This window comes from Lagenorhynchus albirostris, chromosome 4 (genome assembly GCF_949774975.1).
Source record: "Lagenorhynchus albirostris chromosome 4, mLagAlb1.1, whole genome shotgun sequence".
NCBI classification, from domain to species: Eukaryota; Metazoa; Chordata; class Mammalia; order Artiodactyla; family Delphinidae; genus Lagenorhynchus; species Lagenorhynchus albirostris.
The window spans coordinates 76,554,131-76,573,851 of record NC_083098.1 but is presented as its reverse complement, the minus strand read 5'-3'; the positions used below and the strand labels follow the sequence as shown (position 1 = coordinate 76,573,851).

Genomic DNA, 19,721 nt, shown 5'->3' with positions numbered 1-19,721 from the left:
TGTTTATTGCTTTATTTACAAGATAGAACTGGTCCTATTTGCCTCCTCTGTCTTAGAAATATGATGCTATTATAAGGGCAAAGCCCCTTGAGCTCAACTTTTAGAGGCCCTCTACAGTTCTAAGCATTTAAAAGTGATCGATTAACTATCAGAAAACAATTGGCCCGATTTTTACTGATAGTTCTGTATTTTGGGATATGATGAATGTGTCCTGTTTTTCTCTCCTTGGTACGATGTGTAGGGAGGGGAGGGATGGAGAAAAAGAGGGCGGAGGAGGTGGGGAGAGAAGAGCCAATCAGTTTTGGAGGGTTGCTTCCTATATACATTGGCTGTAGAATGTTTTGAACATGTTAAATAATTGGACAGCCTTCAGAATGGAGTCTTAGGTATGCAAGTGTGTAAGTGTGTGTGTTAAGGTGGGGAGAGGATGTGGGAACTGGTTGCTACGGGTGCTTGGATAGTCTATATTGTGTTCCCATTATGGAGTTTTACCCTGCCCTTCCTAGAAGTTAAGTGAATTCAGGAGAGGAGCTCCCAGGTCCAGAGCAAAGCCACCATCTGGGTGGTCTCAGTTCCTGTTCTCTTTGACCTGGAGGATAGGGGAAGTGCTTCATGGCAGCTTTTCACACATGAAGTGGAGAAGCGGAGTAGTGTATTTAAAAGAACTTAAGCTTAAATATCCCACTGTAGCATAAAGTATCTCAATGAAAATATTCTGTGCTGTAAGAGTTGAGCCCATAGAAACTGGGTTGCGTTGACTTGGCAACGTGTAGAGCACGTGCTCTACAATGAATGAACTCATAAAACATGCTTCTTGCCCTTACAACAATTACCCTCTGTTAAGGAACTCTTGTAAACTGTCTGCAGTGCAATTTGGAGGGGAGGGAGAGGAAATAGCCACTATTCTTATGTTCTCCATCAAATAGCAAATTGCCTTTTAACTTCCTTCTTCTCTCCCCTCCAGTGTGTCACCAATATTCACCCCAGCTTAGACTCCTAAAACAAAGAAAATGCCCTAAAAGCAAGAACCTGGGAAAGGGTTGAATGACGGGAATTGATGAGAAGACTTTGACTAGTAAAATCTCATTATAGGAAATAAAATTTTCTTTTTGTTCATTAACTTAGTTGGACAGTAGGTGGGCCACAGTAGTGATTCATTCACTCACTTATTCATTAATTCATTTTATTCAATAGTTATTTATGACCCAAGCTCTGTGTTTAGGCGCTGGGGATTCAGCAACGAACAAAACAAACACAAATTCCTGACCAGATGGAGCTTACGTTCTCCAACACTTGCAAACTTGAATGTAATTTCTAACAGTTTACTCATCAAAACAAAGTTCCCCTAGCATCATGAATTTGAATATCCCAAAGTTCATTGTAATGGGATTTTATTTGAGAAGTACCCTAGAGCTATTGTCAAATATTGGGCAGCTATAGCAAATGAGTGTACTTACTGGCGACCAGTAACGGGCAAGTGTAATCATATCAGGAAAACCTCTTGTTCGTTCTATGGGATATGAGTATTGTTTTAAGCCACCTGGGCTTTCACAAACTATTGACTATTTTTCTCTTTCTCTTTTTCTAGTGGAATTCAGTGCGATCTCTAAGTCGATGTCGAAGCAGGAGTTTAAGTCCCATCTGCCCTCGTAGCCGTGTTAGTTTAAGCACGGTATGTATCTGTCTAATCATTTTTACACAAAATCATCTTATGGTTGACGGGTTTTTTTGTCCACAGTCACCTATAAAAGAGGCGATGATAAGTTTGTAGGTAGAAAGAGAACCTACTACAATCACCCCAGATGGATTTTTATACTACCTTGGCTAAGGAATTTATCAGTCTAGAAAGAAGGAAGTAGAAGTAGTTTTTTTCCATTAGTTGAAAGAATAATAGACTTGAGTTATTTCGTGTTTTATTTTTATCTTTAAATGAAAATGGGCTATTAGCTATAAGTCTCCTGAGCAGAGAATAGGACATCTTAGTCAACTGATCTCTGCACACATCAGTCTCTGGTATCTCTAGAACTTCTTTTATGAGTTTGGAGAAATTGCTCAAATGGTCTGGATTTTAATACTGTATAAAGGGCATTGCAGGTCTTAATTTTCCTCCAAACTTCAAAGTAGGAAGAATTAAGATTAGTCTCTGTGTATTCCTTCTTAGGATTACTAACACATATATCAAAGAAAAAAATAACAGCAAAAACATCTCTGAAAACTGTGGTTATAATATCCCTAAAAACTAACATTATTATGATTCACCACTGTTCATTCATTCAACACATAATATTTAGTCAATGCCTTTTGAATAGAGATCTAGACCAAGACATGTTAAGATACCAGATAGGCTAACAATTTGCTGCTCCTCCAAATAAAAATTCTTTAAATATTTGTTCAAACTTGTTTTAGGGAGAGTGGTAGAGAAGGCAACTTCTCTGAAATTATCTCTAGTGATGCAACTCTAGCCCTAAACTTCTAAACCCCTCTCAACAAAACATTATGTTTGATAACATTCTTTTTTTTTTTATAAATTTATTTATTTTTGGTTGCATTGTGTCTTCGTTGCTGCACGCGAGCTTTCTCTAGTTGTGACAAGCAGGGGCTACTCTTCGTTGCAGTGCACAGGCTTCTCATTGCGGTGGCTTCCCTTGTTGTGGAGCACGGGCTCTAGGCATGCGGGCTTCAGTAGTTGTAGCACACGGGCTCAGTAGTTGTGGCTCGCGGACTCTAGAGTGCAGGCTCAGTAGTTGTAGCACACGGGCTTAGTTGCTCTGTAGCATGTGGGATCTTCCTGGACCAGGGCTCGAACCCGTGTCCCCTGCATTGGCAGGTGGATTCTTAACCACTGTGCCACCAGGGAAGCCCTGATAACGTTCTTATCAAACATTTTTTCCGTTATCGGATGGATGCTAGTGTGTATGTGTGTGTGGGCGATACAGAAATGACTAAAACATGGTTTCCTCCCTGAATGTGTTTCAATATAGGAAGATCAGTATGATTTCAACAAAGTAACTGAATGTTACAGCTGTCGGAGGAGGTAGAGATTCCCTCTGGCTTTAGTTCACGGTGGAGTTGTTATGTGATCTGGCAGAATTTTTGTGGGCTGGGAAACTGGGGACGACTATCCCCATGAAAGAAATGGCCTGAGAATGGAAAGCCATGTGTCAGACACAGTTCTTTAGCTCTTGCTGATTTTAATATAACTTAATTATCCTTATTGCCAAATAGGTATTCACAGTAGGAAAAAGCGAAAGGAGAGTGCATTTAATGGGCTGATAAATGAAAAAGACATATTATGAGTTTTATACTGGAAGAATCACAATGCTCATTCTAAGAGGAAGTGTTCTGTCAGAAGAAAGAGCCATATTAGACACCTGTGGCACTCACAGCCGTGGCAAGTTTTAACTCTGGACCATCACTGGAAAGCTTAGCAATGGGCAATGTTCCTCTGGAATAAGTACCTGTATATGTTTGAACCCATCCTCTCTTTTTCCTACTTTGTGCCCAGGGAGAGCAAACTTAAGCTTTTGATAGACTAAAGTAGATGCTCAAAGGTGAAACTGCTGCCCAAATCCTGTCCCTTTCCAGCATCATCTCTTTACGACGAGCCCGGTACAAACTTTTTTTTTTTTTTCCCGGTACGCGGGCCTCTCACTGTTGTGGCCTCTCCCGTTGCGGAGCACAGGCTCCGGACGCGCAGGCTCAGCGGCCATGGCGCACGGGCCCAGCCGCTCCGCGGCACGCGGGATCCTCCCGGACCGGGGCACGAACCCGTGTCCCCTGCATCGGCAGGCGGACTCTCAACCGCTGCGCCACCAGGGAAGCCCCCGGTACAAACATTTTTGGTTAATCTGGTTGACTTGTTTGAGACCTCAGATCCAGAACAGCTTCCATCTTTGTTAATGTCTATTTATCTAAAGTGCTTGAAAGCTCACAGCAAGAATGATAATTGTGGTCAGTTATTTCCGAGCCATCGCAGGCTTGTAGGTATGGGGGTAGGTTTTCCTCAGTGAAAGCAAAGGTGAGATTTGAAAAATGGCTGTTTTCTGGCTTCCCAGTGACCCTCCTTAATAGGACAGCATTTTGGACACATGACATAATTCATATAAAGGATGTGCCAGAGAGTATTGGATCATTTTAACTTTAATAAATAATAATAATAAGTATTTTCTGAAAGCATAGACTTCAGTATGGCCAGTGAGCATCCAGTCTCAAAGTGTTTAGAGACCACTAAAAACAACCACAGCAACAAAAACCAATAAACAACTAGGCCACGGAGCTCAGCTTTTAGTTAATAATATAATTTAAGCTAAGTTGAGTGTCCATTTACTTCAGGAAGTATAAAAGGAATCACAGCGCTCAACCTTAGGGGGAAACCATCATAGTTCTAAGCTGCTTCAGATAAACTCTTTAGCTGGTCTTAGGAAAAAAACATCAAAAGGATTCTTTCTTTGAGCTCCATCTACTGTGTCATTCGCACTACACTTTTATATTTTCCAGATATCTCGAAGCCGGAGTCCTTCTCCAATAAGGTGTGGATTGCCAAGTAAGTCGGATGGTCTAGATGGAACAAAGTTTCTGCTTTTTATTGTTGCTTTTAGAGCTCAGCATCGTGCAGCAAAGTGAATGTTTTGCTCCTTGGAGAACGTTTCTCACCTCCACTTCACACCTTTTATTTCTGGGCCTTCTTGCGGATGGTACCACAGCAGGTGCTGTGGGTGACACCGGAAGAGGCTCTCATGGAGAGATTTGATTGATGTAAACTTAGATTAACCACCCACCTTTCTTTTAGGTCTTCCCAAAAGAAAGTCTAAGAAATGGACCATAATAATGAACCGTTTACTTTTCTCCCTAGGGTTTTAAAACCACCAGCCATGTTCCTCTGCCCCGGACGTCTGCAACGGCCAACTTACCCAGTGCCTCCACCTGCCTGCTGTCTGCCTCAGACCTCACTAAAATAATGTGAAAAGGCAATTCTGTGTATCACTTCACACAGAGAGTTAAATGTTTTGGCTTAGCGCATTTGTACAGATATATAGCATTTTATTTTATTTTATAGATACAGATTCCATTAATTTGATAAAAAACAATTGCCTAGGGCTTCCCTGGTGGCACAGTGGTTGAGAGTCCTCCTGCTGATGCGGGGGACACGGGTTCGTGCCCCGGTCCGGGAGGATCCCACATGCCGCGGAGCGGCTGGGCCCGTGAGCCATGGCCGCTGAGCCTGCGCGTCCGGAGCCTGTGCTCCGCAATGGGAGAGGCCACAACAGTGAGAGGCCCACGTACAGCAAAAAACAAAAAAACAACAAAAAAACACAATTGCCTAGGTATTTAGGATCATATTCATTTGAAGCAAAGTCCATTACACAGGTTCAGGATTCTCATCCTGAAATACGAGGCTCTTTTATAGCAACTACAAGAACTAAAGTGGAAAATCTTTACCGTGCTGAGTCCAAAAGACAAGAGGAGTCATTTCATTTTATAAACTGATCATAAATATTATAATTGCTGGTTTTAGCTTTAACTGGAAAACAATCTGGGGTGTTTTAATTTTCTTTGGGGGTTTGGAAGACAGCCCTAGTCTCAGGTTGGGGAACTTATAGCATAGCAGTGACTTCAGGCTAAAGGTAGGTGATGATGATTTAGGAGAATATAGTTCATTGGCCTGCTTCCCTGTTCTTACTGTGAAGTGCCCAGTGTGGCTGAGTTGAGCACTGTTTGTTGAAGCTACTTACTTGAGAGAATTCTCTTGCTTCATAAATGCTGAGCTGTGATTTGAATAGAAGCCAGTTTGGAGATAAATGTTAATTACCTTGTGTTTATCTCCCGGGAATATTTCGGGCAGTTTTTTTTTTTTTGCGGTACGCGGGCCTCTCACTGTTGTGGCCTCTCCCGCTGCGGAGCACAGGCTTCGGACGCGCACGCCCAGCGGCCATGGCTCACGGGCCCAGCCGCTCCGCGGCATGTGGGATCTTCCCGGACCGGGGCACGAACCTGTGTCCCCTGCATCGGCAGGCGGACTCTCAACCACTGCGCCACCAGGGAAGCCCCGGGCAGTTTTAATGTACGTGTGAAATATAAAAGCTTCCTGGGACACACCCTTTACCTATTCCACCTGGTTGTTTACAAACTCAGACCGCGTAAGAACTCCATCTGACTAAAAACACTTAAACTCAAGGCTAAAAGCTAAGGGTACCATTTATGGATTTTAAATTGAATGTCTACCCCTTGATTTCTTCACTGTGAAGTACTGTTGAAAAAGTTCACATTCAAGATTATAATGGAATGTTGCTTTCTCAAGATGAATACTGTTCTTTCTGTTTTTGTTTTTTTTTTAAATTCTTTTCACTTTAATGCTGGTTTTAAACACAAGCTTTGCAAATGACAGCTTTTGCTGTGTACCTTTTAGAGAGAAGCGCTGAACTGGTCACAGCTCAGTTTGTGTAATCTCAGCACCAGGACCAGCACCTGGGGCTTTTTAGGTGAAAACAAACAAACCAAAAACCTCCCAAAAAAACAAAAAAAAATCTTCTCTAAAGCATCTTGCCTCTTGTGCTGGGACACAGGGACGGGGAGAGACCTCCCCAGTCTCCACCCTTTGGGTCTAATGGTCACCAACTCATTCTGAAGCGTGAACTTAATTGTTCTCCCTCTGCGTTTATGTAGTCATCACTTTGAGGCAGGGCTGCGTGCTGGAAGGAGAACCCAGTGCCCAGGTAACTCCAGTTCTGACTTGGTCAAGAGCTTGCTTGGTGACCTTAAGCAAGTTACTGCGTCTCTCTGAGCCTCAGTTTCACTGCATAGCGAGGGTGGATGGGATCAGTGGTTCTCTCAACCCTCCCAGACTCACGCCCTCTTTCATAACAAATATTTTATTTTGGCTATTCTGAAATGATGTTCAAAGTTAATATGATTTATAGGCATATATACTTTTAAACAACGAATATAGTACTTGAACTGTAATATAAATCGGAAAAAAGGAAAGCAGTTTTTAATAAAATAGAACGTATTTCAACAAAAAAGCTTGAGTATGACTATCCCAGAAGAAAGTCATCAGACGCTTACGCCTTTATGTAGAATTACTAGCTACAAGTGCAGATCAATGTGCGTTGTACTGGCAATATCATAAACACTAATTTCATGGGTTTTCTGAAATGGTGAAAAACTCTTGGTAAAGTTTTGAACAGAAACTTACAGCTGTGCCTTAATTTACATAGTAAATGCATTCCTGGAGAAGCTGGTGTATATTAAAACCATAGAATGTGTTATATGTTAAAAGGTCTTTTGTAAAATCTCACTAAATAATGAGAATGCCTACATATCAGAATTTTTTAGGAGTGAAATATGGGAATGCATCTGATTGGGAAAAAGGTCACATGTACTCCGTTTATTTGCTTTGTACCCTGTCTGGCCACTTGCCATTTCTCAAGTCTCTGATTTGATCCGTAATTGCACAGGCCATGGCAGTTAGTCTAGACTAATTCTTGGAAAGGATCCACAAAACCAAGGGAGGCTGACCTCTACTCATTTCATCAGGGTGTGCACCTTAACCTTGGTGACTTTGACAAGTGATAAACTCTTTCTTTGTAACCTGGATACATGTTAGTTTTTGTATTATCAGTTTAACATCTAATCATGAAATCAAGAAAAAAAGTGCTTCTGTACTTGTAGGTTCTTTGCAATGAACTGCTTTCCTTGCAGATTCCCTTCACCCATCTCCATTTTCTGAGGTCTGAACCAGGGCCACAAATTCCCTCAATAAATATCTATGGTGCCTCTGCTCTGGGGTTGACTCTATGATGCTGTGATTCCGTGCTGCAGCTTAATTATCAGATTCAGGTTATTTTATTCACAATTCATTGTCTTCATATTCAAGACACTCTCTGAGGAGTTCTATGCTGTTTTTATGTACATTATTTCAGTTTCTCCCCACGAGAAATCCAGGTTGTCTTCAGTGTAAAATAGGTTAGAAACCTGTTCCTCCAATACACCATGTGGTCTTCTTCCAAGCCTTTTTATTTCAGAATAACATTCTCTCCTGTTTTCTTTTGTTCCTCCACGGCCTATAGCATCAGTTCTTTTGTTTATTGGTTTGTTCGTTCATTCATTCATTCATACATTCACAAGTTCAATGAGCACCTCCTGTGTGCTAGACATTCATTCATTCATTCATACATTCACAAGTTCATTGAGCACCTCCCGTGTGCTAGGTACAGTATGTACTGCTAGGGATGTAGTGATGGACACGGTTCGGGCTCTCCTGGAGCTTAATGTCATGTCCAGTTGCATTCCTTTGTGTTTTTCCTGTCAGAGAGAGCATATATGATGGAAGAAAGAAAAAAAAATACAGCCAGTAGAGCAAATTTAAAAGAGAGAGTGCCACATATCAATTGAAGAATTCATTTGGGGGGCAAATACCTATATTTAAGAAAGTTATGCAAGACAATGGGAGAAATACGGTGAACTTCACAAAAGAATGTAACTAAGTTATGTCATCCACAGGTGAATTACTCAGTCCTTTTACAAGTATCTACTGAAACTATAATCCTAAGATCATCATCAACCATAAAATGAGTGCGGGGGGAGGGGCCCAGAGATCCAGCTAATACTTCCAATTACCGCAGCTGTGTCCTTCACCTGCCATATTCCTAAGAAATGGCAAGTTGCAGAGCATTATAATTCACTTTTAGGCAAATCCTTCACAAGGCAGATTGCTGCCAATAGTGTTCTATAAAGTTTGGGTTGAATGGAAGACTTCTTAGTAGTATGACTTTGAATAATATCATACCTATAGTTAAGGGTAATGTGTTATGGAGATTTTAAGAAGCTAGCATTCCAAAATGCATTAGGTCATTGAAATGTGAGCCCAGGAACCATACGGGTAAGTGACATTCCGCATATGCCATTTAAATACCAAAACGGTGAAGGCTGTTGGCCTTAATACATTGAGTGAATAGGGGCATCAAAAATGAAGCAGGAACTAATTTTCTTTCAAATGCAGTGTGATGCGATAATTTCACGCTTAAAAAATTGACCCCCATGGGCTTCCCTGGTGGCGCAGTGGTTGAGAGTCCGCCTGCCGATGCAGGGGACACGGGCTCGTGCCCCGGTCCGGGAAGATCCCACATGCCGCGGAGCGGCTGGGCCCGTGAGCCGTGGCCGCTGAGCCTGCGCGTCCGGAGCCTGCGCTCCGCAACGGGAGGGGCCACAACAGTAAGAGGCCCGCGTACCGCAAAAAAATAAAAACATAAAAATTGCCCCCTGGGTGCCAGCATGAACATCATACTTTCCATAGTATTATTGGCAATTAGTGTATCAAAACCAGGCAGCCAACAAACACATGGAAGGATGTTCAACATCACTAATCATTAGAGAAATGAAAATCAAAACTACAATTAGATATCACCTCACACCGGTCAGAATGGCCATCATCAAAAAAATCTACAAACAATAAATGCTGGAGAGGACGTGGAGAAAAGGGAACCCTCTTGCACTGTTGGTGGGAATGTAAATGGATACAGCCACTGTGGAGAACAGTATGGAGATTCCTTAAAAAACTAAAAATAGAACTACCATATGACTCAGAAATCCCACTATTGGGCATTTTGAACCATAATTCAAAAAGAGTCATGTACCAAAATGTTCATTGCAGCACTATTTACAATAGCCAGGACATGGAAGCAACCTAAGTGTCCATCAACAGATGAATGGATAAAGAAGATGTGGCACATATATACAAAGGAATATTACTCAGCCATAAAAAGAAATGAAATTGAGTTATTCGTAGTGAGGTGGATGGACCTAGAGACTGTCATACAGAGTGAAATAAGTCAGAAAGAGACAAATACCATATGCTAACACATATATATGGAATCTAAAAAAAAAAAAAAAGGTTCTGAAGAACTTAGGGGCAGGACAGGAATAAAGACGCAGACGTGGAGAATGGACTTAAGGATACGGGGAGGGGGAAGGGTAAGCTGGGACGAAGTGAGAGAGTGGCATGGACATATATACACTACCAAATGTAAAACAGATAGCTAGTGGGAAGCAGCCACATAGCACAGGGAGATCAGCTCGGTGCTTTGTGTCCATCTAGAAGGGTGGGATAGGGAGGGTGGGAGGGAGATGCAAGAGGGAGGGGATATGGGGATATGTGTATACGTATATCAGATTCACTTTGTTATAAAGCAGAAACTAACACACTATTGTAAAGCAATTATACTCCAATAAAGATGTAAAAAACCCAAAAAACAAACAAAAAAACCAGGCAGGTAACTCTATTTGTTATTGGGTGAGCAACAAAAAATATGATAAATGGGCATGTTATAGCTTTATTTCAATATAGTTTAAGCCATAATTTTAGGATACAACCAAAATAATGTCTTGAAATGTGATGTGAAATATATTTTGGAAAAGGTAGTAATCGGATAATTGTCAGAAGTTCTTGAACACCATTTGATGAATCGGACCCTTTCACAATTGATTTCTGGTGTTGGGATGCTGGGCAGATGTGGCATTATACACCCCTCCTACTTGCTTCTATCTTAGACCAGGGAACAAAGTTCAGAGCTGTGTCTTCAGAATAACAGACTTTAGGACTGGCCTGGCTCTGTGGGTCACAAAGTTGAAGTGAGAATGGAAACAGTTATTCGTTCATTCATCATTGATTCATTTAGGAAGCATTTGTCTATGCTTTTTTTTTTTTTAATTTATTTATTTTTGGCTGCATTGGGTCTCCGTTGCTGCGTGCGGGCTTTCGCTAGTTGCAGTGAGCGGGGGTTACTCTTTGTTGTGCGTGGGCTTCTCTTTGCGGTGGCTTCTCTGGTTGCAGAGCATGGGCTCTAAGCGTGTGGGCTTCAGTAGTTGTGCTTAGTTGCTCCATGGCACGTGGGATCTTCCCAGACTAGGGACTGAACCCATGTCCCCAGCATTGGCAAGCGGATTCTTAACCACTGCGCCACCAGGGAAGTCCCTTGATGTGTGTTAAATGATGTTCCAGTCATGGTGTTAGGAGGTTTTGGAGTCTTTTCAAGAAGTCATATGGATGGAGAGGGAGATGAAGGACTATTAGGGCCTTTAGCATGTGATTAGGGTTGGCAGGATATATAATGGAATTTTACCCTTTGAATGGGATGGTCAAGGGCATGAAAACCAAGTTACACCTATTACACTCTTGTGTTTGGCACCAGTAGAGTTTTACTAGGCAGGAATCTGTGTTTCCAGAAGGCGGCTTCATCTTAGAAATGGTTGCTTTAGACTGGATATTTGTGTCCCCACAAAATCCATATGTTGAAACCTAAACCCCAATGTGATGGTGTTTGGAGATGGGGGCTTTGGGAGGTGATTAGGTCATGAGGGTGGAGCCTTCATGAATGTGATTAGTGCCTTTATAAAAGAGACCCACTCGAGCTCCCTCAGCCCTTCTGCCATGTAAGGACACAGCAAGAAGATGACCGTCTATGAACCCAAAAGCGGGTTCTCACCAGACACTGAAGCTGCTGACACCTTGATTTTGGACAACCCAGCCTCCAGAACTGTGAGAAATAAATGTTGAGTAAGCTCCCACTCTATGCTATTTTTGTTATGGCAGCCTGAACAGACTAAGATAATGGTTATCTTTATCTAAGACCCGTTTGTATCCTGTTGTTTATGACAACTCTCTGCTGCATATCACTGGCCTGGATGTGACGTCACTGATTTCTGACCTTTCTTGGTTTGATTTGAAATTGCATAACTGAAAATAAAAAGGGTTGGGGGTGGAGGGAGGAAAAATAAAAGAAAAATTTTCAGGTTTTCTTTCATTGGAAAAATAAATTTCTTCTGATGTTAAGAAGAGTGATGGCATCCTTTAATACATACGCTTCATATTGATAATTTGACAGAAAGCTTAAGATGTTTCTCAGAATAGCCTTTGCAGAATACAAGTAACTAGTACTTAATCCAACATTTTTTATGTGCCAGATGTTGTGCTACGCATTATTAAACCCATTTTACAGATGGAGAAGCTAAGGTTAAGTTATTAAGTAACCTGACCCAGGTCACGAAGTACGTAAATATTGGAGCAAAAGTTCAACCCAGGTTTTCTGATGTTGAGCCCCACCCTCTTCTCCCTCATTCTACAGAATGTTAATAAGATGTGAACTGAAAAAATGTGTCCTGTGGCCAACTAAGTTTGGAAAATAATGTGTTAAGTGTGATTCGAACAAATCTCTATAGGACTTCAGAGCCTTTAATCTACTGTTTGTGGGGAACTTCAAGGAGAATGTCATGTGCAGACTCTCCAAATTCATTTTGCCATGGAAACCTTTTTTTTCATGGAATTCTTGAAGAAGTACGGTTCTAGAAGACCTGTTTCAGGAAACTCTTCCTAAAACCTATTGGTTTTCTAGAATTACAGATGCTGCTCACCACTGGGAGTTAGATTTTATGAACTTTTACAAGTGAACGAAGAATTCTGACTCTGATAAACAGACTTTTCACTCAATAAATTCATTATGGAATAAAAGGCTCAAAATGGAAATCTCTTATTTATCCCTATTCTTTATACTTCTGCTTATCTTTCCCTTTTGCCTTATTTTCTTCACCCTTCTATCAAGTGTATCATAAAATAAAATTCCCTTGAACCCAGTATTTATGTCAGTGTTGCTTTTCCAGCATTCATGTTTCTCCTTCAGTCCCTCACATGTTATGCCTTTGCATCTTTACTTCTATTTTCTCTTTCTTGTTCTCTTCTGCTTTATCAGGGTTTTGTTTTCCTAGTTAGTCTCTCTAATGTAAATCTATTTACACTTCTTAAAAACAGGTCCCTAACCTTTAATGTAATTATGAATCAGTGAAAGAGACAAATGGATATTATTCAAAATTAGAACCCACTGAATAGCATTCCCTATAAAGATGAATTTGTATCCTGATTCATATAATGCATGCATTTTATGAAATTTTAAAATAACTATTTTCTAAACTTTTGCATATTTGGATTATTAAAAATGACAATTCTTAACTTATGTGTAACTTCCAATAAGTCTGAGTTGTGATTATACTTACATCTTAAGTCACTTCAATAAAAATGTTGATTAATATTTCCCCAATTTGTTTGATGATGAAAATCACTTGGCATACTTATCAAAGATAGATTCTTGGACTCTACTCCAAGCATACTGAATCAGAATCTCCAGGGGCATCTGTATTTTTAACATTGGCAGACAAGTTTGAAAAGCACTGCCCTCGATCTGGATTTAATGACTCACAAGCAGAATATTGCAGAAGTAATTTATTGCATGTATTATGCTGTCCTTAAATTTCTAAATGGAAAATAATATATTAATTTAAAAGCCTCTGAGAATATTATTTGCCCTACTCCAGTAATAGGTAAGTTACTGAAAATTTAGTATATGTATTCTTGATCTGTGTACATACATATAAAAAGATTGCTATATAATTAGATTTTCAATAAAAGAAAGAGGAGGACAAAAAAGAATAGAAATTTTATTTTTCTTCCCTAGAGGTTAAAAAATGTCCTTTCTTGTGTTTCGTATTTGGATAGCCTCTTTGTTGAGCTGTCAGAATGTGTATTTCATAAGACATTCCCTTCTACCTGTTAGAAACACAGTTTCTAAACTGTGTTAGAAACACGGAATAACGAGTCCCCATTGGCCACAGTTTGCCTACTCGTGATTGTCTGCCAAATGGAGCTTGTCACCTGGATGATTCAGACTTTGGAACAGTTTTATGATTATTCACATGAATCTCTAGAGAAAATCTAAAATAGAGTGAAACTGACATCCAAATATTAGACCTCACAGGTGGCCCAACTCAACTGGAATTTTCCCAAACATTAAATAGAGGAGAGACATTTGGCTTTTTCTGTTTACTCACCAAATGTTCCAAAGAGAAGATTGGAAATGAACCTGTTTCAGTTTCTATTCGTAAAATCTAAAGCACTTTTTCTGTTTTCAGAGAGCAATATAATCTCTCATCACTAGTGTCTTAGTGTTGAAAATTAGGTTCTCAAAAGCTCCAAGAAAGAAATATTGATACAGAGGGGCTAAATGTAACTTCAAATTGAATATGCCAGTATTTGAAATACATGGTGCTTTCGTGGAAATAATGATAGATTTTAAAATTTTTTCTTAATGTTTTCCTTGTTTGGTTCAGCTTTTCTTCATTGAATAGCTAGAAGTGGCCTTGTAAAACAAAACAACACTGATTATTGGAAATAAAAGTTGCAATATTTGGGGGGGGGCAGGGTAATCCCTTTGTCCTTAACCAATTTGATCCACAATTAAAGGAAATTGTGGGACATAAATCAATTCCAATCTTGAGGTCTCTTCAGTTCGCGTAGGCCTGGGAAATGTATGAACAGCCACCAGATGGCAATGTTGCTTAAGAAATAGGCCACTCTCCCTCAGTACTAAGACAAACTGGGAAATAGCGATTCCTTAGGTAAAATCTATAACAATGACCAGTTTTACTGCTCTCCATAAATTTAGAGAATAAGTTAAATTGATGGAGGATGGCCATGCATAAAATACAAAAAGTGAGATAGAAAATGTGAAGTGTTAAATAGCTATCATTATACCTAATAAAGTATTTATGTATTTGATCCCCAAGGCCTGGGAAGAAATTCCTCTGCTAAAGCAAAGCTTTCTGTGTGTTAATTTTTAAATTTCCTTATGCAACCTACCACCACCATCTTGTTAACTTGGAGTTCTTAATGAGGTATGATTCAGTTTGTTAATAAATATTTTGAATATAGTTCTTTGCTTTTAAACATGGAATAGGAGAAACTGAAGGTTTAATCATCCTTGAAGGTTTCCAAACTTTTTCAGATTGTTAGCTTTTCCCATGGTCCAAACTCCCCAGGTCTGTCCTGAGCAGGGAGGTCAGTTTCAGAGACCCTTAGGGTTATTCCAAGCAAATATTTCAGTTTTCACCTGGAAGATGGAATAATATTGCTGAGAAACTCTCTTAAGAAATTACAGGGACTCACAAGAATAATATGGGAGCGTTTGAAAAAGGTCACAAATGAAAGGAAGAAAATTCTATAGCATTAATTAAAACTATTTACTTAAAAAATAAATTTTGAAGAAGCAGAAATGTTTCCTGTCAAAAATGTAGATTTCCAGGATGGGGGGTGGGAGGAGATAAATTAGGAGTTTGGGATTAACATATACATACTACTACATATAAAATAAACCAGGACCTACTGTATAGCACAGGGAACTATACTCAATATCTTGTAATAATTTATAGTGGAAAAGAATCCGAAGAAGAATATATATGCATAACTGAATCACCTTGCTGTATACTTGAAACTAACACAACACTGTAAATTAACTATACTTCAATTAAAAAAATGTAGATTTGCATTTTGGCTTCTCTAGACGCGCTTTGGTATTTTTTTTCTATTTTATTTTTTAACATAATTTTTTCTGAGAGCATTGATCTTAAAATTTATGTCTTTAAGGTCAGTGAATTTATCAGTTAAATATTCCTTCTGCCAATGACCACACACCTAAGTTTAAGTGAAAATTCTAGTCTCCAAACAAAATTTTACAAAGGATTTTATACATCCCCCTCCTTCACTGAGGCTTTAATCCAGGTCTTTAGGCTCTGTATCACCTGGGTCAGACTTTTGGGTGAGGGGATCAAATCCCCAATTTTTCCACTATCCTCAGAGATATAACAGTTTCAGGATATTGTCACTGATGGCTGGGAAAGGAAACTCTTCCTTGGTGTGCGTTTATTATCAATAACAAGGATGCTGTTAATTGATGCTACAAGCCATCAGGAAGCCAAGAGCTTATTTGTATTTAGTTTTAACAACAGAGCATCCATCTACTTAGTATTTACTTTTAATAAATAGACATTGTGCATGGTCCCAAGAGGACAGAAGTCACTGTGGGTAAGGTACCTATCTCTCTTAAACCAGAAGAGTGTAATAGTGACTTTGCCCCAGAGTCAATCCAGGAAATGGAAAGGAAAAGTTCTGAGTGTTAAAGATATAAGGAAAAGGGGTTAGGATTAAAGAAGAAGTTGAAGGGGGTCTGTTTCCAAGGACATCTCTTTGTTACTAGTTTTGCTTCTGGAGCTGTGTCTATCAAGAAGTCGAGGAGAGGTGAAAACAGGATGTCCGCGTTCAGTGGTGCAGATTTTGCTTTTCCCAACCCCAGGGAGCTCCTCTCACTTGGATCACTGCTATTCAAAGTGCCAATCAACAAGGAGCTGGGACCTGATTGTAAATCAATGAACTGCTTCCTTTGTTGAGAAAGTTTTGCTATGGGAAAAAAAAAAAAAAAAAAAGCTGCACTAAACAGCATGCTTAGGGATAGAGTTGATTTAAATTCTGATGCAAGCTCCTTATTTAATGGTGGACCTAAAATCAATAGCTTGTGGGCTGATAGCAGTCCTGAGCAGCACCGATTAGACTCTGATGAGAGCAGTGTTCCCTAGAATTGTGCATTGCCCAACAGTGAACCTTATCCAGCAAACTTGCATAAGAGAAAGTGGCTCTGGTATTGGTTTAGTAGCATCTTCAAAGTTCCTGGAAGGCCTCATATAGAAGAGATTATCAGAACCATTTTTGCTGTTCCCCTGCTGAGGGGAAATAAACCATATTCTTCAAACGGGGCTTCTCCCTTTCTTCTGAGATGCTTTAGGAAGAGAAGTATGCACAGGATCTGGACTAGGGTGAGGCAAGCCGTTGCACTGGGTACCAAAAACTCAGTAATAAAATAACATTTTAATGCAATATTAAAAAAAAGTCAAAGTTAATGAAAAAAATCCATGACAAACAAAGAACTTGCACTTTAAATAAAGATAGGGATGATATTGATAATACATTCTTTTGAATTCTGAATGCATGCTTTGAATTGTCTGCAGATTAATTCAATATGGCTAGTATCTCTGGGCTTTGATGAGAGAATCTCATTGTGATCTGTATCTGTTCAAGAAATCAGTTTGGAAACAAAACAAGACCAAAAGTAACAGGTCTCTTGGAACACATGAAACTGCATTTATCAGCATCTTTTCTCTGTAGCCACAAAAATAAAAAATGCTAGATCTAAGAAATAATGAGGGTTTGCCCAATTTCAGTTTCTGATCACATGAACTTTGTTACACAGGTCTGATCAATACACTTCCTTTTAATCCTAGGCGTATTTCAGACCAACATGGACATTGGGATGGAGGTGCCCGTCTGATGTGTGGACATCCGTACTGGTGGACCTAAAAGGCATTTCTAGTCAAGCATACAGTGAATAAAAATTTAAAGACATTTAACAACTTAGAAACTGTTATTTGAGCAAAATATAATCTCTGACCTTCACACTGAACGAGAACATCTTGTGTCAGGAAGAGAGACATTTCCTTGGAAAAGTCAAAGATGAGGGGGAGTTGTTAATTACTGGATGTAATCCCATTGTCTGTTCTTTGATGGGGTTTTCTGAAATACTTATCTTGTTTGGCTTTAGTCTCTGTGGACTGGAGAGTTGCCTTAAGAAGAGTTAGCCCTCCGTCAATTACAGGATGGTGCAGAGTACTCTAGCACTTGAGTGATCTCTGCTTTGAAGAACAATAAGAACTTCATAAAGAAACTTTGGAAAGTCGTTCCCTTTGGAGATAATACCCATGTCCCGCTAAGCCTCCTCTCTTGGAACACCCCTTTCCCCAGAGCCATAAATAAATTTAAATGAACTTGTTAATTTCTAAATATTCTTAATTATGACAATAGAGTCATTGAAAACAAAAGAAAGCTTATTCTTTCCTTCTTCTTATGAACCTGCAGATCTATGTTTGCTTAAAACCCCGAGGGACAACAAGAATGCTCTGTTTTCTTTTTTTTTTTTTTTTTTTTGCGGTACGTGGGCCTCTCCCTTTGCGGAGCACAGGCTCCGGACGCGCAGGCTCAGCGGCCATGGCTCACGGGCTCAGCCACTCCGCGGCATGTGGGATCTTCCCGGACCAGGGCATGAACCCGTGTCCCCTGCATTGACAGGCGGACCCTCAACCACTGCGCCACCAGGGAAACCCTGTTTTGATTTTTATATTTGGAAGTAGAGGACCAGGACCAATCCTGGGCTGCTGCTAGTCAGACTGACCATGAACTAGGGTATCAGCAGAGCAAGGTCACCTCCCAAGTAAAATAACTTAGTGTCTGTTACTTTCAAAAAGCATTATAAGTAGCTTTAGGGAAAAAAAAATCAGAATTTTGTTGGACTTCCTCAAGCTTTTAGACTGTGAAAAAAATTGAATTGTAAATGGATGGAGGGGATGCGTCATAATTTCTTCAAAGTTTAAGGTCTTTGAAGAAAAAATAACATGTACGGGGCAAAACATGAAGCCCATCTGTCCACTGAGGCTTTTCGAGAAGATGGTCAGCTTGCACGTTTCCCACAGCTACTGTGCTCGCCTCTCTTCAGAATTTCCCACACGGGAGGGGACTGGTTTTGTTACTAGAAACTCTGACCGGAAAAGAAGTTCTCGATGTCTGGACAATTCCCTTTCCTCTTGCTCTTTACTGCCCATGTGATGGTCCTGTTTGCCAGCAGAAGCCCTGTCCACAGGACCCCTGGCAGGGAACTCACTTCAGTACTAGCCTCAACTCCACAGCATTTGTCTGAGGAGGGAATTCTAGCCACAGAGGCAGCGTTGCACACGGTGTCTCTGAGCCTTGCGGGAGCCACACCAACCAATGTGGACACTGAATGGGGACTAGTGTGGCACTGTTTGCGTAAATAGAATACTTCTCCAGGTTTTACTGAGAGAAGAGAGCTGGGTTATCCACTCCATCACTTTTCCTCGGGCTCAGCTTTGAGCGCAGCAGACTGCCGATGCCCTGTGCAAAAGGCAGGGCCAAAGTGACCGAGGGAGGTTGGGAGGTGACGTGAGGACAATACTTTTTCACTGGGCTGCTTCCTCTGCTGGTATATGACCAACAGACAGGCGTTCCAGAGCCAGCCAAATGAGAGATTCTGTCAACTGCTCACAAACACATGGACACACACCCTGTACTGCATGCAAACGTGTGCTGATAAAGGCTGGAGTCTTGGCTGGGGGCAATTTTACTCTGAATATGTAAAGTCTGCCTGCTGGGACCCTGCCTCAGAGAGGAAGTGTCCAGAGAAAGTCTACCCCAGGCCATGACTCTTTGAAAAAAAATTCACTCATGTCTCATGAAGTAAAGTATTTGCTCTTACTGAGAGTAGCATGAGAATTGAGTTGATGCCAGTTTTTAGATAACTGTCAGTTCAGAAACTTCAGAAGTGGGTTGCAATGATTCCTGTGAGAGAAAAAATCTTCCCAGGAATTTGCCCTCTCAAAGTCAAATGAAGTGTCTGGGGGTGTTCTAGCTTTCTGAGGCCTGTCTTTGGTGGTTCTCTTCCTCCTGGGAGCATGGGAGAAGTGACACGGGGCCTCACACAGCTGCAAGTAGAGGTTTGCTCAGGGACCATGTTGTACTCAGGCAGCCCTGTCCAGAGCTTGGGAGGTTTCTGACAGGTCTCAGGCCAACCCCACATCTCAGGGAGGTGGGAGACTTCACCCCAAGGATCCGAGTCTCCAGCCTGGAGACATTGGATGGATGAGAACTTCCACCATTGCCCCACAGGGTGTGTTAGAGGAATGACCTCATCCACAGGTGGTTCCTCCTGCAATTATGTTGGGGCTGGAGGATGGTCACTAGCTAGAGCTGTGCAGGGCCTGGTTTCTGTTGAGGAATGCCGGGC

The 19,721-nt window shown here is 40.7% G+C and overlaps 1 protein-coding gene across 2 annotated transcripts in view; it reads left to right on the top strand.

The window, feature by feature from the left end:
• The window catches only part of SPATA18 (spermatogenesis associated 18), a 29,697-nt gene extending 24,634 nt beyond the window's left edge, over positions 1 to 5,063 (top strand). For both annotated transcript variants that reach the window (XM_060147279.1, XM_060147278.1), the window contains 3 exons: positions 1,589 to 1,672; positions 4,498 to 4,543; positions 4,853 to 5,063. In XM_060147279.1, the coding sequence (XP_060003262.1) occupies positions 1,589 to 1,672; positions 4,498 to 4,543; positions 4,853 to 4,860 (138 nt within the window). In that variant the 3' untranslated portion in view covers positions 4,861 to 5,063. The remainder of the gene's footprint in view (positions 1 to 1,588; positions 1,673 to 4,497; positions 4,544 to 4,852) is intronic.
• The last annotated feature ends 14,658 nt before the right edge of the window (positions 5,064 to 19,721 follow it).